This window comes from Erpetoichthys calabaricus, chromosome 3, assembly GCF_900747795.2.
Source record: "Erpetoichthys calabaricus chromosome 3, fErpCal1.3, whole genome shotgun sequence".
In the NCBI taxonomy this organism is placed as follows: Eukaryota; Metazoa; Chordata; class Cladistia; order Polypteriformes; family Polypteridae; genus Erpetoichthys; species Erpetoichthys calabaricus.
Window position 1 is genome coordinate 284,914,110 of NC_041396.2, and position 18,257 is coordinate 284,932,366.

Consider the following 18,257-nt stretch of genomic DNA (forward strand, 5'->3'; position numbering starts at 1 on the left):
GGGGCTGTTCGCACCTCTAGAGTATATGGACGTTCCTCAAAAAACTCTGAAAGACTACCTTCACATTGCTCCCTTCCTTGCTGGGCTTACTTGTGGCTGCTTTTTTTCCTTAAAAGCCCAAACAGCGCCTATTGATTTTTGATTGTTTGCTTTTCTCTCTCTCTCTCTCTCACTCTGACATTCTCTGCTCCTGACGGAGGGTGGTGTGAGCAGGGGGGCTGTTCGCACCTCTAGAGGATACGGACACTAGTCTAAAAAATGCTAAAAGACTATCTTCATATTGCTCCCTTCCTTGCTGGGCTTACTGTACCTGCGGCTGCTTTGTCAAGTGATATGCTTCCCGCATGGTGCTTTGCATACTTAAAAGCTCAAATAGCACCTATTTATTTTCGATTGTTTGCTTTTCTCTCTCTCTCTCTGACATTCTCTGCTCCTGATGCGCACTCCTTTGAAGAGGAAGATATGTTTGCATTCTTTTAATTGTGAGACGGAACTGTCATCTCTGTCTTGTCATGGAGCACGTTTAAAATTTTGAAAAAGAGACAAATGTTTGTTTGCAGTTTCTGTCTCTCTACAACCTCCTGTGTTTCTGTGCACATCTGTGACACTAACATGACAATATAAAAATAACCATATAAACATATGCTTTTTACTTCACGGATTTTCACCTTTCGCGGGGGGTTCTGGAATGCAACCCCCGCGATGGAGAAGGGATCACTGTAAAACAAGACAATTATTTCTTATAACTTCTAAATGGTTCCAAAAATTTTGTCCCTTCCATTTCAGAATGTCTTTGTAGAATAAGCAAAAATGGAGTTCCTTTCACTTATTTTTTCTTTGTCCCACTGCAAACTAAAGAAATGCACACAAGGATGACAAAAATAAGTTAAGGAGATATAGTGCATTATGTGAATAAAAAGCAATGGTACGAGTACTTGAGCCATTTCAGGGATTAATGCTCCACTGTGACTCTAACTGGTAAGTCAGATATTTTCTTTCTTTTCATTCAATCTGATGTATATTTATTTATTTAATGAGCTTCCAAAAAAGCCAAATTACCCTCTGGAAACAGACATTGTCCTCTTTCTCTTTTTTATAGTGGATGCATTTTCAGTTTGTGCTATTATTATTATCTTGATCAACTGCTAAAAAGACTGCTGCTGTCTCAGTTACATGTTCTTCTGTTTTATGGCAACTAAACAAAACTCTTAACTGTTTAAAGCTGTCCCATAATACATTGTTCGTCTCATCAGTTTCATACTTAAAGTCACAGATATTCAATCTGCTGATATTGCACTCCCCTCTGTGCTTTCCAAACTATGACAGATGTTATTAATGATTGGATCTCGGAGCTGCTTAAATCTTACGATCATAACCGTGCATAATCATGGATTGGCCAAGCCCGTCTTGAGTTTATAAGAAATACTTGGAGTTCATGAAACCAACTCAGCATTGATTGGAAAATGGGGTTTATTTATGGAAGGCATACTCATCTAAGTCTCGATTTCAAAAGAACGCTGTGTGGGATACCCCCCCAGGTGTCCTCATTGATTTTTCTCTATGTGCCTGAAAGACTTCTGTCTTATTCACTTTGTTAATGGCTTTATAAATCTAAAAGCCCATCTCTGTTAAGAAATTGAGTTCCCTCAGCCTGTTAGGCTTGGATACATTCTTTTAGTCCACAACTATATGACTTTTTACAGGAAGGAAGTTTAAAAAATGTAGTGTCACACGTGTGTGCATAGAGAACAGCTTAAGGGCTCTGGTGACAGTAATTCCCCACTGCTCCAGGGGTTTGCACTCTAAAATAATGCCTTTCTTTTTCTTCCTCTGTAGACTGGAAGATTGACAGCCTTTCCACTGCCGATGTCACTTTGGATGTCCGCTCACCTGGACCCACCTATTCCTGTCAGAAGTGGTCTTAACCAGAGGAACACCATCTTTGGTAGTTGTATCTTTAGTAATCTGAAAAGACGTGACTTAACACTTTACCCGCATTTTATTCCTTTGTGTTTGGAATTAGCATAAAACACATCTAAAGAACTCTCAGACTGTGAGAAACAAGATTCTCTGGTCTAATGAAACCAAGCTTGAACTGTTTGGCCTCATTTCTTCTTTTTTTTAAATTTTATTGATTTTATTAATAAACCTTTATGCTAGTAAAAATAAGTAAATAGATAAATTAATAAATGAATAAAGATAAATTGAGTAAAAGAGGGGAGAGAACCTGCTTCATCAATTTAAATGCTTATTGTAAAATGTTATTGGTTAGATCCTGCCAGGTTTTGAAAACGTTTTGGACAGATCCTCTAAGTGAGAATTAGATTTTTTCCAATTTCAAGTAGTATATAACAACAGTTACCCACTGACTTAGAATAGGTGAGTTAGGATTCTTCCAGTTGAGCAAGATAAGTCTACGTGCCAATAGTGTAGTAAAGGCAATCACAGTTTGTTTGTCCTTCTCCACTTTAAACCCATCTGGAAGTACACCAAACACAGCTGTTAGTGGATTAGGAGGGATTATGACACCAAGGCTGTCTGAATGGCATTTAAAGATTTTGGTCCAAAATGATGTTAATTTGGTGCAGGCCCAAACCATGTCCCCAGCCATTATAATTTTATGAGTGTTCACATTGGGAATGGATGCAAATACATTTTGCATGAATTCCCTATTATCGACATTGGGTGCATAAATATTTATCAAAATTATTTTACAGTTAAATAAATTACCTATGACAATCACATATTTCCCTTCAGGATCAGATAATACATCTGATACTACAAATGAGACTGTTCTATGTACTGTATGTATAACTGGAATGGAACATTTGGCCAGTCCAGTCTTTGTGCAGCCGAAAGTGATCCTTGCTTAGTAAGTATGTCTCCTGTAAAAATACTATTTTAGTGTTTAGACTTGTTAAGTGAGAGAATACTTCCATCCATCCATTTTCCAACCCGCTGAATCCGAACACAGGGTCACGGGGGTCTGCTGGAGCCAATCCCAGCCAACACAGGGCACAAGGCAGGAACCAATCCCGGGCAGGGTGCCAACCCACCGCAGGACACACACAAACACACCCACACACCAAGCACACACACTAGGGACAATTTAGAATCGCCAATCCACCTAACCTGCATGTCTTTGGACTGTGGGAGGAAACCGGAGCGCCCGGAGTAAACCCATGCAGACACGGGGAGAACATGCAAACTCCATGAACAACATTCAATTCATATATATATATCTGTTTATCTGTCTATAAATCTATTACATACTTTACCTGTAAACAATTGTTCTTTATTATTTCATTGTACATGTGCTATTAGTTGATGACTGATCTTAATGTATTTGTCTTCTGTCTTGCATATAATACTTTAAAGCCTCATACCTGTTCCCCTTCAATTCCCTGAGTCCTTTGCCAGGTGTCATTTTTGTTCCGAAACACAATGACTAAACCCTTGTGTTTGTATCTGGGAGCAGCAATGGCATACATCTCCTCTTCTTTCAGTCTTACAACTTCAACAGAATAACCTGAAAATAAGGAAAACTTTATGATGATGAAAAAAACGCCACCAGCTCTATCAGATATTCCTAATCTTAGTTTATACTTTACAGGAGAGGCATCACAGTATAGCCAAACTAAGGACTAGGAGTCTGCAAAGCGGGATCTGAAGGGCTGTAGTGGCTGCAGGTTTTTGTTCCTAACAAATTTCTTCATGAGAGGTCAGTTATTACTGTTGAAGCACTTACTGATCAGACATCCTTTTTCTTGTTTATTTTACTGATCTTGCTTGTTAAAATTCCTCATCCTTAATTGTGTTTTAATCTTAAGCAGCTGCATTTAATTGCTCCTTATTTGTAATATGATGGAAGTGACAAAGCAGCATGCAGTTCTCTACCTGTGTATTCATCACAGACTACCTAGTTTGATCAAATACTTCGAAAACAAATTAAAGAAAAGAAAGTGAAGGACTGATAATTACTCATCAATTGCAGGCTACAAATCACTTGGATGATATCCTGGGAAAGGAAAAAAATTGACATTATAAGAATGACCTGATATGGCAGAATAAAAATACTAACAAGCTATAAAATAACATTTGTTATAGCAAGAATTTTTTTATTAAGCAGTCAGATTAGAAGAAAACCTGTGGCCATTATGATTCTTCAAAACTTTGAAGACTTCTGTTCTAGAATATTCCCTTTGGGATTGTGTGTGTAGTTCCCCTCCATCCCTGGGTATGACAAAGTGGGCATTGCCCACTCTGCTAGGCTTGGCACATCAGGCCTATTAAGAAAGCAGATTTAACAAGGATACGAGATATCTGTCCCACTTGTATTCCAAACTAAGTGACAGAACTGCAGCTTATACCAGGACCTGCCTGCACTTCATTTGATAACAAAGGCGTAAACTAGAGTGCACTGACATCTCTTCAAAGGCCCCCTCTGGCCTTCTCGAACCAGAAGGTGTGAAGTGGACTTAAGCAAGAACAAAGACCTATAATTCAAGAAATGACAGCTCTGATGGACTGAAGAACCTGACTATGAGGTAACACTGATTCTGTAACTAGAAGTTACTTTAATCCAACCAGGAGAAGTTATACAAACCTTTAAAGCTCTCTGCACAATACTCTCTGTGGGATAATCTCTGGACTCTCCTTGAACTCCCTGGTATCTCCCAAGTTTATCCCATCAGGAATTTGCAGCATAAGGAGACACCTGCTGACAGGTGCAGTCATCCACCTAAACCTGGGTTTGGAGTCCTACTGCCAGTATGTCAGCATCCGTAAGACTCCCTGCCAAACCCCAGCCAGTCCGTCAGTATCGACAAGGAAGACACTACACGACAGGTCCTACTCCCTTCATTGTTCTAAGGAGATGCCCTTTACCAGCTCTATACTTAAGCGCAAGCCTGCTGTTTGTTTCACCAAGGAATACTCCCAACCACTCTTTACAACATGGGCTCCTCACCATCTTACTTCTCTCATCTTATTTAACCTCCGATCTTTTTTGTTCTCTCTCTCTCCATCTTTCTAATTGCTCTGTCTCGTTGATCTGCTGATCCTTCTCGTTTTTGATCTCATCTCCTCTCTGCTGTTCAGGCTCCCTATATACTGCCAATTGGGTGCAAGAGCTGTTCTCCATTTATTTGAGGTGTGAATGAAGCACCTGATTGATCTGTTCACATTTGCATGTGAATGCATGATAAGCTAAGCACCCCAATCAACTCCAGAGTGGCCCTGGCATCACACACCAGCACACATTTGGAGCCTGCACACTCCACGACCTGATTATTTATTTAAATGTTGCGCTTTCCCACAAACCTCTTATCACAGAGGGGTAACTCTCCAAAATGACTAAAAACTCCTGAACCCTCTTCTCTAAAACTAGAAGCTATGAGCTGCTGAAGAGCCAAAGCTGGCAAACTGTTCTCTTTGTGAGCCTGAGAGTTAAGATTCATTCTGCCAAGCCATAGTTGTACACCAGTAGTCTAAAAGGGCCTGAGAAACAGTTGCAGATGACACAGCAAAGGGCTTAACTGAGGAAAGCACTGCACATCACAAGAGACAAGAGAATCATGAAGCAAAGAGAAAGAGTTCACTCCACTTGAACTCTAAGCAACAACAAAGCAACAACTCCACTCAACATCGCCCATCACCTTTAAAGACTTTAAAAACTAATTATCTGTGCCAAGATAAATTAGAACTCTGAATAACCAGTAATCAGCCAGCCTATTAAGTGTTACAAGTAAGCCCGCGATTCGCTAGCGAATCGGAAATCCTAGAATGGCAATCAGTTTCTGTTCCGTCAAATATGTGGATGGATGGAGGGTGCGTCTGGGGAAATGTCATTTAATCCAATAAGCATATCTGTACTAAAACGGTTTCGTTTTGTGGAGACGTGAGTCTGTTGCCTTCGCTGACACCGACTGCTTGAACAGGTTGTGTTGTTTGGGGGCCACCTACTGACTCTGGGAATCCACTGCGTCTGACTGTGGGGCGAGTGCCACAGCGCAATATGCGCCTTGGTGGGAAGCCGCTGCGTGAAGACATATCATGGAGGGTATGTGCGGTGGTGTGGGCTGTCGCGTCCGGGCAGCCGTACAACCTGGCGTGCATGCTTTACCTCAGGTGTAGTTCACAGGTTGTAGTCTCGTTTCTGTGTTTTCTTTGGTTTGAGCCGTGACTCCTTTCGCAAGTGCGTTGTAGGTGCGCACATTGTCACAGTTGGTTTGAGCCATGACTCCTTTCGCAAGTGAGTTGTAGGCGTGCTCGTTGTCACAGTTGGTTTGAGCCGTGACTCCTTTCGTAAGCGCGTTGTAGGCGCGTGCGTTGTTACAGCATGGACCTTTGGTTTGAGCCGTGACTCCTTTCGCAAGCGTGTTGTAGGCATGTGCTTTGTCACAGTTGGTTTGAGCCGTGACTCTTTTCGTAAGCGCGTTGTAGGCGCGCGCGTTGTCACAGTTGGTGTGTGCCGTGACTCTTTTCGCAAGCGCGTTGTAGGCGCGCACGTTGTCACAGCATGGACCTTTGGGGTTTCTGTACATCCGGTGAGCCCTGCGCCCATCCAGTTTACAACCTTCGGTTAGTAATATGGATATGCTTGTCTAATCTGTCTGCGTCCAGTCTTATATTTTAATATATATTATATGGGCATTTGCTATACTTCTGTAATTCTTATGTTTATTAATAAATTGTTTTATTCTGTTCCTTAAAACGAGGGAGCCTCCGTTACCTTGATATAAGTCTAACGGCCACAGACCCATTTCCTACAACAGAGAAAAGTAAGGTAAATAAAATAGGAGCTTTGCCGAAGTATTTGGTTAAATACCTATATTGCCAAAGGTAAGACTGATAATTAATTAACCAACTTAAAATTCACTGAACTCTTATACCAATCCAAACCAAAGAGACTCCTTTTTTTCAACTGCAGCTCTTTAAATCATTATCTCACATTCAGTTTACGGTATTTATGTATTCGGAGGCCATTTCTCTGCTTGTTTAAGTCAACTTATTGTGTAAAATGAAGACGTGTAATAGTTTATTAGAGAATACACCATATAGCACCTTTCAGTTTACCTGGTATTATTGACATATGATTGCCTTGACCCCATGGTGCAATGTTGATGCTATGAGTCTTCCCTTTCACCTGACAATAGAGTTGGCCAGAGTTCTTTGGATTTTGTGTGTCTTGTTACACCACTAGCTGAAAAAACTATCCCAGATATTTCTAATAGAAACATCCATGCTGTCACGATTGTCTTCTGTCTCAAACAATACACCGATTTAAGTTTAATGAACAATATGTTATATCCAAAATTTACCACTCAAATGCACACAACTACGTCTTGGTTTAAGTGAGTCATTAAGCCCAAAATGCAAAAAAGGAAGAAAGAAAGCCTTTGCACTAGGGATCTGGGAGTGCAAAGCACTTTGACCATAATCTGTAAGTGAAAAGAATGACTTTGACACTTTTAACAGTACCTGATATTTTATACACACTGTGCTAATTTACCTTCAGTGCCTCAAGAAATTATTCAGACCCCTTCACCTTTTACACATTTTTTTATGTTGCTGCCTTGTGCTAAAATCATGTAAATTCCATTTTCCCTCATCAGGTAACAAACAATAAGCAAGAATGTCAAAGCAAAAACAGGAATCAATTAAAAATAATCGATGCAAGTATTCAGACACTCTACTCAGTACTTTATTGAAACACCTTTGGCAGTGATTTCAGCCTGGAGCCTTCTTTGTTATGACATGACAAGATTCACACATCTGGATTCGGATTTTCTGCCATTCTTCTTTGCAGACCCTTTCAAGTTCTGTCCGTTTGGAATGAGACCAGTAGACAGCTGTTTTCATGTCTCTCCAGAGATGTTTGATTGGGTTCTAGTCTTGGCTCTGGCTGTGCTGCTGAAAACCATTCCCAGAGTTGTTCCTAAGCCATTCCTGTGATATCTTTGCTTTGTCCTGTTGGAAGGTGAACTTCCTTTTCTTTTTTTTAATTTTAATTTATTAAAAGCAAGTAACATTCCATACAAACAAGACAAACTTAACAAAACTAAATACAATTCAACCCCCACCCAAGAGAAAGAGAGGAAGGCCAACAGCCAGAGCAAAACTTTATGAGTAGAAAAGATGGAAGACAATCCTATTCAATGTTATTGATTTGATCCTTCCAGGTTTTAAAAAAAAGTTTTGCACATATCCTCTAAGTGAGAATTTGACTTTTTTCCAATTTCGAATAGTAATAGTAATAGTAATAAAACAGCTGTTAATGGATTAGGAGAGATTCTGACACCAAGGCTGTCTGATAGGAATTTAAAGATTTTGGTTCAGAATGATGTTAATTTGGTGCACCCCCAAAATATGTTGCCCAATAAGGCTTGCCTAGTCGGGGCTGGGCAATCTCATGGCCTTGGAACCCCTGCAGATTTTGTTTTTTTCTCAAGCCGTCTGGAGTTTTTTTTTTGTATTTTCTGTCCTCCCTGGCCATCAGACCTTACTTTATTCTTTGTTAATTAGTACTGCCTAATTTTATTTTTATATATTTTCTTTTTTCTTTCTTCATCTTGTAAATCACTTTGAGTTACATTCATTTGTATGAAAACATGCTATATAAATAAATGTTATTGTTGTTGTTGGAGATCGATTGCAATGTTTGCAGGATGGATCTTGCCTTGGAAACATTTTGTACAATTTTATATGAGATAGATGTGCTCAATAAAAGCTTTTAAGTTGATTAATTGTATGCTCTGCGCTTATTGAGCTTGAGTGAATTCTGAGCATGGCTGCCTTCCACTCCTTTTCTGAAATGTTGAGTAAGAGATCCTTTTCCCACTGTACTCTAGGATATTTGAAAGGAAAGGATTTTAGAATGTTTTTATATCTTAGAGAAATGCTGTCTGAGTCCTCAGCCCAGTTTGAGATCCCGAGTGCTCTGGAGCAGGTTTTCATTAAGAATATCTCTCTATTTCAGATTTCTTCGATCCTGTCTCATCTTCCAGTCCTTGCCATTGAAAAACAACGGCATGACGCTGCTACCAACATGCTTCACTGTTGGAATAGTATTGCACAGGCGATAGAGGTGCCTGGTTTCTTCCAGTCATGATACTTAGAAATGAGGCCAGACACTTCAAGCTTGGTTTCATTAGACCAGAGAATCTTGTTTCTCACAGTCTGAGAGTCCTTCATTTGTCTTTTTTCTAATTCCAAGCCTGTGTTGTCTGGCCACTCTGTTGTACAGCACAGATTAGTAGAATGTTGAAGTGATGACTGTTCTTCTGGAGGTTTCTTCCATCTCTACATAGGTTCTCTGGAGCTCAACCAGAGTGTCAATTGGTTTCTTGGTCACCTCTCTTAACAAGACCCTTCTGCCTGGATTGTTCAGCTTGGCTGGGTAGCCTGCTCTAGGAAGGTTCCTGGTTGTTTGAAACATATTTTATTTATGATTAACGGAGGCCACCATGCTCTTGGGAATCTTTAATACTGCAGAAAATGTTTTGTAGTCTTTGCCAGAGCTGTACTTTGAAACAATCCTGTCTTTAAGCTCTACAGGCAATTCCTTTAACCTCATGGCTTGCATTTTGCTCAACTGTGTGACCTTTATAGATAGGTTTGTGTCTTTGTTAATCAGTCCAATCAGTTGAATTGACCACAAATGGACTCCAAAAAGGGGTAGATAGATAGATAGATAGATAGATAGATAGATAGATAGATAGATAGATAGATAGATAGATAGATAGATAGATAGATAGATAGATAGATAGATAGATAGATAGATAGATAGATAGATAGATAGATAGATAGATAGATAGATAGATAGATAGATAGATACTTTATTAATCCCCAAGGGGAAATTCACATTTCACATGTAGAAATATCTCAATGATGATCAATAGAATAGGATACCCCTGAGCCATATTTCAAGTGTCAAACCATAGAGTGTGAATATTCATAATATTTCTGTTTTTCATTTTTAGTAAATTTGCAAAAATTCCTAAAATCCCTGTTTATACTTTATCATTCTGAGGTATTAAATGTTTTTTATGAGGGAAATTAAATCATGTGAAAACATGAAAAAGGTGAATAGGTCTGAATACTTTCTGAAGATAATGCATATACAGTGCGTGCATACATGAATGGAGTTAAGGGTTGCCTAAGAAAACGTAGGACACCAGAGTGGTACAGAATGAAGGCAGAGCTCTTTACAGAACCAGGAGAAAAAGACAACCGGCACGAATAGGAGTGATAATCAACATGCCATTTGGGAAGAAGGGCCCTATAAGGGGCAATAAGCTCTTACAGGTACTGTATATGAGGCGCCCAAGACAGGGACACAGAGAGAGAGAGAGAGAGAGAAGCCATTGAGGTTTGGCCAGAGGCCTGCAGATTTTTTTAGAAACAGATGCCACAACATGGTCACTAGCCAAGAAACTGAGTCAATGGTGCCATGAAAATGGTAAAAGGCCATGTCAATTCCTAATTGCTCATAAGCTGCCAATACACTGTTCCAGAGTTGAAGGAAATTGTGTTCTTTATTTTAATGAGGCCGTCTAGAAGCTGAGCTGTTTGGTACTTTAAGACCTACATAAGGCTCCAAGTGAAGTGATACCAGAGGCTCCTAGAGGAGATAAAGCTTGGTGTCATTGAAGCTAAAGAAGGCCATCTCTGACTAAGAAAATGACTTCCAGGCTTGGCCAAGAAATTGCCCTGATAGTGAGTTTAAAGATAAAGACTTCAATAAGTCTAATGACAAGTGAAAACTTTGAGATAAAAACTCCCTGGTGAAAGAAACAGGCCAAGGTTGAAGAAGAGGGGATGATTAGAGATAAAAAAGAGGTAAGAATGATGGGCTTAGAAAGCTTTAAGAACGAGCCTCAATATTTAAGATACTGGAGACACAAATCTTGTTTATAGAAGTTAGACCAATGGAAGAGAAGAAACGCTTGCTGTTGTGACTTCCATTGCTAACTTTGAGGTTTATCCCCTCTTTATCACTTCTATGTGTCATGTGCTATGGGAAAAAATGCATTTTTTAAATATTTTGTGCTTACATAGTGCTTTCTTCTGAATGAGATGAGGAAGGTGAACATGAGGAAAGCTGCAGGACCCGACGGTGTGACTGGACGGGTGCTGAAAGACTGTGCAGAACAACTGGCCGGAATCTTCACTAGGATTTTCAACCAGTCCCTGTCCCAGGCCACTGTCCCATCCTGCCTCAAGTCCTCCTATTCTGCTGCCGAAAAAATCCATCACGAACAGTCTGAATGATTTCTGCCCAGTGGCACTCACATCTGTCATCATGAAGTGCTTTGAGAAACTGGTGTGGACTCATATCATCGCCTGCCTACCAGCAGACCTGGACATATTTCAATTTGCTTACAAAGCAAAAAGATCCACGAAGGACGCTGTGGCCACAGCCCTTCATGCTGTCCTGACCCTAAATCCTCCTACAACGACTGGTGTCCAAACTGGCAGATCTGTGAATTCCATCACTCACCTGCAGTTTGATACTGGACTTCCTGTCTGGTTGCTCCCAAAGGGTCAGGCTGGGTCCACATATCTATTGCTCTCAGCCTCAACACCGGGACGCCGCAGGGTTGTGTGCTCAGCTCGCTCCTCTAAACCCTCTACACATATGACTGTGTCCCCACTCACCATAGCAACAAGATCATAAAGTTCGTGGATGACACGACGGTGGTCAGACTCATCTCGGGCAAGGAGGGTGAGCTGGCATACAGGGACGAGGTGGAGTGGCTGTCAGAGTGGTGGGGTCAATAACCTTCTCCTCAACACCACAAAAACGAAGAAGCTTGTTATTGACAATAGAAAAAACAAAACTGACATCCAGCCACTAATCATTGGCGGGGCCTGTGTGGAGAGGGTCCCGGGTTCAGGTTTCTGGGTATTGAGGTGGAGGATGATCTGACCTGGAGCGGCAACACCAAGGAGCTGCTAAAGAAGGCGCAGCAGAGACTGTATTTTCTGAGAATCCTCAGAAAGATCTCCCCAAAAATCTGCTCCTTGCCTATCACTGTTCCATCGAGAGTGTGCTTACGTATGGACTGTGTGTGGTATGGCAGCTGCACTTCCTCAGAAAGTGCTCCACAGGGTGGTCAGGACAGCAGAGAGAACAATTGGCTGTACCCTCCCTACTCTGGAACAAATCTATACCTCCCGATGCCGCAAAAAGCAATAGACATTTCACAGGATTCATCACATCCCGGTCATTGCCTCTTCCAGCTTTTGCCACCAGGTAAGAGATACAGAGCTATGAAAACCAGGACAAACCGCCTTAAAAACAGCTTTTATCCAAAAGCAATCATGGCCCTGAACTGCTCCATATCATTCTCCCAATGTGCAATATACTGTAGACCTTAAGTCAACCAGTGCAATTTGTACATTTAACCAGTGCATTCTGTATATATAACAAGTGCAATTTATATATTTTCTAAAGTACTTTTATTACTATTCGGTTTGTTATTATTTTCTCTCTTCTTGTCTTTTTAATTCTTATGCCTCACACTGAGTCGACTGCACCTTCAATTTCGTTGTTCCTTTGTAAAAGTGACAATGACTATAAAGATCTATCTATCTATCTATCTATCTATCTATCTATCTATCTATCTATCTATCTATCTATCTATCTATCTATCTATCTATCTATCTATCTATCTATCTATCTATCTATCTATCTATCTATCTATCTATCTATCTATCTATCTATCTATCTATCTATCTATCTATCTAAATCGTTACTTGTTGTTGGACCAAACATTAGAAATTAGAAAGATGTGATCTAACGGACTTTGATGATGGTGTGGTTGTTAGTGCCACAAATGTTGGCTTTCATTCTCCTTAGTCTCTTGAGTTTTCATAGAATGGTGTAATAAATTAAAAATTTCAAATAAACAGCAGATCTTTAGACAAAAACAACTCATTAATTGGAGAGTTTAGAGGAGAATGACCAGACTCGTTCTAACTAGCAGAAAGATCAAGGATACTCAAAAAAGAGCTCAGCAGTGATGTAGGGATATTTCCAAATCCACAATGTGGATTAACAGTGACTTCATGGTGTCTTTAGAACACCTTATACATGCTTCAAAGAATTCAGGCTATTCTGGAGACTATGTCTATGTATGTAGACATAGTGGGTAGCGCTGCTGCCTCGCAGTTGGGAGACCTGGGGATCTGGGTTCATTCTGTAAAGGACAGCCGGGTCCCATACCCGGCAGGGACGCCTCTCCTACATCTGTTCCAGGGGAGCAGCCATGGACTGTTCAGTACCTCCCCTGGGACGCTTGGTGGCAGCCTCCCTGGCAGCCAATGATTCCCCAGCCCGGCGCATGGCTCCATGGGAGATGGAGTCCTCCACAGCCTGGTTGGGGGCTCGGATGGCCGCCAGGGGGAGCTGCGTGGACTTACCAGCCCGGCTGGTCAATTCCTCAGCCCCACCCAGAAATGCAATTAGGCCCAGGTGACCAAGCACCTGGACTACATCCGGGTGGGGTATAAAAAGGTCAGCCACCACCACTCGAGAGAGCCAGAGTCGGGAGGAAGAGGACTAAGCCTGAGGAGGAGTGGTGGTGCTGAGGTGGAGAAAAGTGTGAGTTATTGTGTTGGAAGTACTTTTGGGACTGTGTTGGGCCTGTGGGACACAGGGAAGGCGTGCCCCACGGCTGAAGAAGAAAATAAAGTACCTTTTATTAAAGTACGTGCCTCTGCGTGAGTCTGTGCCGGGTCGGGCGCTATATAGCGCCTTTTACAGTTCCCAGGTCCTCCCTGCGTGGTGTTTGCATGTTCTCCCCGTGTCTACGTGGGTGCCCTCCGGGTGCTCCGGTTTCCTCCCACAGTCCAAAGACATGCAGGTTAGGTGGATTGGCGATTCTAAATTGGCCCTAGTGTGTGCTTGGTTTGTGGGTGTGTTTGTGTGTGTCCTGCGGTGGGTTGGCATCCTGCCTAGGATTGGTTCGTGCTCTGTGTTGGCTGGGATTGGCTCCAGCAGACCCCTGTGACCCTGTGTTTGGATAATGGATGGATGGATATATTTACTGTAAATATTACAACTTTTATTAGCTTTACTGATAAAACATCATCTTAATTTTTTTTCTTTTTTAATAAACTTTATAAATATGGTTACCTAGGTAAGAACTTTTCATATCTCGGTCATGAGAAGAGACATTAATGAATGTTTCAGCCTTTCCTTTCCTTTCCAAAGCTCCCCCTGACCAGTCAAATGATCCCACTGCTCCCAGTAACATGCTTTTCTGCAAAAAAGAAAACATAGTATGTGTAAAAAGTTAATAGTAAATCAACAGATTTTTTCAAATATGCTCACTCATTGCATAGAATAACTGTTGTTAACAATGAAGTTTGATTTAAGAAAAAATCAACATATGCATGGTTCAAGAGCTGAAACGTTGTGAAGCATCTGCAGACTACAACAACAAAAAGTATATAGCTAATAAATGACCAATAGTTACAAGTTTAATTTTTATAACTTGCAAGTTTCAAGTACTAAATTATATTTGGATACATTGGATGCAATTCACTGGCTTCTATTTTCTCATGAAAACGCCCTGAGCATGGAGAAGGTGCTAAATAAATAAAATGTATTATTGTTGCTGTTGTTGTTGCGTCTAACCCACACTGGCCAGATCTGCAATATTTCTTGCATATTTGGGATAGTCTCATGGAGCCAGTTGTATAGAGCATATGTCAGCAGTTAAGAATTTTTCTTAAATATGACAGGGAACAATTAAATGGGTCACTGAGTGTGACATTTCTAAAGCAATCCAATGCTTCTTGAAGGCTGAGCTCAAAGTAGTAGCTGTGCTTAAACAGTAAAGAACAATGGTGCTCTTGTGAATGTAACTTGACTGATAGCAAGCCTTTGGTCATGATGGCTAAATGTCTGTGGCTGGAATGTCCCCTAAAAACACCACTGTTAAATAAATAAATGGGTCTCCTGTGTGTGGAGAACACATTATATTTGTTAAAAATGTGCATAGCCTGTCGCAAGGGAAGAAATGTATATAATCAATATAACCAGATTATACTTTGGAGTTCAAAGATATTGCTGGATGTGAATGAAGCAGCTGAATGTGGACACAGTCATTCACAGTTATGATGATACAGTGGGAGTAATTGTGAGGTTCAAAGGATTGCAGCTGTATAAAAATATGAATTCAAGCTAAACAGCATGTTGTCACAGTCAGGAGGTAAAAAGAGAGCACATTAAGCAAAGTCTTTTTTCTATTGATAGCAAAGAATCACAGGAGTTGAAGACTTCTAGTCAGTACACCTAAAACAATAAATGTGCCTAATGATTCTGATACCAATAGAGCTACGGATGAAGCCATACAGCATCCAAGTTCTGCATGTCTAAACAAATAACTGAAGAAGATTAAAATTGTTGTCTAATTGTAAATTCCAAGTATGCAATACCAGAATATGTATATAGCCACATATACAGGCACATGGAATAAAATGCCAAGTAGTGTGGTGGAGAGCAGCAGATCTCAACTGGATGTTATTTTAGACAATCTAGTTGAAAAAGGATGGAGAAACTTGTTGGGTTGAACAGTCTGTTCAGAACTTTTCTAATGTCCTAATGTGTTGAACTGCTTATTACTTTTTAACCACTTATGCACTAAAGGGTTTTTGGCATTAATATCTTTTTGGTTTCTGCTAGACAACAATGAGATCAGAAAGAAATAAAATGGAGACATTTCTTTTGTTTCCTGCTTCTCTGATTTTTCTCCTGAGACAAAACCATTCCAGCAGTCTCACATGAGCCTCCTCTTGACTTTCGGCAGAGATCTCAGCAAAGTCACACAGTGGGCTCAGATCTTACAAGCTGAGTAGTGTCTTTTTTTGCAAATTGAACGTATTTGCATTGTGTGCTCATAATATACGGTGAATTTTATGGACAGGTGGTGTGGTAATAAAACACTTAATTACAATTACAAAACTGTAGTTATTGCTTCTGAAGAATGTTATTAGTTGCTTTAATTTATATTGCTGTACTCCAATTAGATTGCACTCCATCTGGAAGAAAAGGTAGGCAGTGTGGCATAAGACTTTCATCTTCAAACCCTGAACCCACTTCTGACACCTGTGACTTTGATCAAGACGCATACTTCACCTGCCTGTGCTACAATTGGATAAAAACAAATGTAATCAATTGTATTTCAAATGTTGCAACAGTTTTGTTTCTAATGTCATTTCCTTTCCTGCTTTTGAGTTTTCCCTATTTTCCACCCTTTTTCACATTTAGGATAATAAAATCCAGGGTTTTGACACTTTTATTAAAGTAGACAGTGCCATAATTTTATATACATTTGGCCATCATTTGATTCCTTCATTTTGTTAAGGTGAAATCATCAGGAACCAAACAGTATTTGAAAAAAATGTTATGCAGTAGTAACCACCATTGCAAGGCATTATATAAAAAAAGTTTAATCATTCACTCTCTTTTCCACCGTTCCCAGATGTTCAAAATGTTCAAAAAAATTTGCACTCTGCAGTCACAGGCTTAAGTGCTGGAAAACATAATTAGATGTTAAGTGCTAGTTGGCAATGCTGGGGTTATTATAGTAGTAAGGAGAGCTAAGAAGTACCCACCTCTGTAATCAAAGCACTGAATCCTCCTTGAGAAAGCTCCATTTGGAATGAACTGAAATTTGATTTTTCATTTGATCCTGCAGGAATCATAAAAGGACAGGAAAGGTTATTAGATATGGCTCTGTACTTCTCAATATCTTAAATACACTTCTGAAAAGATCACATAACATGGCTATTCTCCAAACAAGAGAATATTTATATAATGCATCTTCTGTCAACTGCAAGTGTGAGTACAGGATCAGGGTGACATAACTTAGTCTTAAAAGCTACCCAAGAATTGTTTTCCTTTTCATTACTGGAACTGATGTCATCTAAACTTTCTTAATAGTTTTGCTTTCACCAAATAGGCAAGTGTACACTTTCTATTTAATAATAAATTACAGTAAGCCCTGGCATCAAGAACTTTTATGGGGCATCAATACCTATTTGTTATACTGTATGATCATGGGCATAAGCATAAAAACATTTTAACAGTAATATACAGTGCATCCAGAAAGTATTCACAGCGCATCACTTTTTCCACATTTTGTTATGTTACAGCCTTATTCCAAAATGGATTGAATTCATTTTTTTCCTCAGAATTCTGCAAACAACACCCCATAATGATAATGTGAAAAAAGTTTACTTGAGGTTTTTGCAAATTTATTAAAAATAAAAAAACTGAGAAATCACCTGTACATAAGTATTCACAGCCTTTGCTTAATACTTTGTCGATGCAACTTTGGCAGCAATTACAGCCTCAAGTCTTTTTGAATATGATGCCACAAGCTTGGCACACCTATCCCTGGCCAGTTTCGCCTATTCCTCTTTGCAGCACCTCTCAAGCTCCATCAGGTTGGATGGGAAGCGTCGGTGCACAGCCATTTTAATATCTCTCCAGAGATGTTCAATCGGATTCAAGTCTGGGCTCTGGCTGGGCCACTCAAGGACATTCACAGAGTTGTCCTGAAGCCACCCCTTTGATATCTTGGCTGTGTGCTTAGGGTTGTTGTCCTGTGGAAAGATGAACCGTTGCCCCAGTCTGAGGTCAAGAGCGCTCTGGAGCAGGTTTTCATCCAGGATGTCTCTGTACATTGCTGCAGTCATCTTTCCCGTTATCCTGACTAGTCTCCCAGTTCCTGTCGCTGAAAAACATCCCCACAGCATGATGCTGCCACCATCATGCTTCACTGTAGGGATGGTGCCAGGTTTCCTCCAAACGTGACGCCTGGCATTCACACCAAAGAGTTCAATCTTTGTCTCATCAGACCAGAGAATTTTCTTTCTCATGGTCTGAGAGTCCTTCAGGTGCCTTTTGGCAAACTCCAGGCGGGCTGCCATGTTCCTTTTACTAAGAAGTGGCTTCCGTCTGGCCACTCTACCATACAGGCCTGATTGGTGGATTGCTGCACAGATGGTTGGCCTTCTGGAAGGTTCTCCTCTCTCCACAGAGGACCTCTGGAGCTCTCAAAGAGTGACCATTGGGTTCTTGGTCACCTCCCTGACTAAGGCCTTTCTCCCCCGATCGCTCAGTTTAGATGGCCGGCCAGCTCTAGGAAGAGTCCTGGTGGTTTTGAACTTCTTCCACTTATGAATGATGGAGGCCACTGTGCTCATTGGGACCTTCAAAGCAGCAGAATTTTTTCTGT

General features: G+C 40.5%; 1 protein-coding gene and 1 long non-coding RNA gene across 2 annotated transcripts in view; one reads left to right on the forward strand and one right to left on the reverse strand.

Moving 5' to 3' along the window:
* Nucleotides 1-18,257, reverse strand: part of LOC114649054 (integrin alpha-X-like) — a 193,280-nt gene that overhangs the window by 86,942 nt on the left and 88,081 nt on the right. Inside the window, exons 10-12 of the mRNA XM_028798469.2 lie at nt 16,630-16,706; nt 14,144-14,270; nt 3,387-3,529 (exon numbers count right to left, since the gene is read on the reverse strand). Coding sequence (XP_028654302.1) covers nt 3,387-3,529; nt 14,144-14,270; nt 16,630-16,706 — 347 coding nt within the window. The remainder of the gene's footprint in view (nt 1-3,386; nt 3,530-14,143; nt 14,271-16,629; nt 16,707-18,257) is intronic.
* Nucleotides 1-18,257, forward strand: part of LOC127527015 (uncharacterized) — a 157,000-nt gene that overhangs the window by 78,017 nt on the left and 60,726 nt on the right. The window lies entirely within an intron of this gene.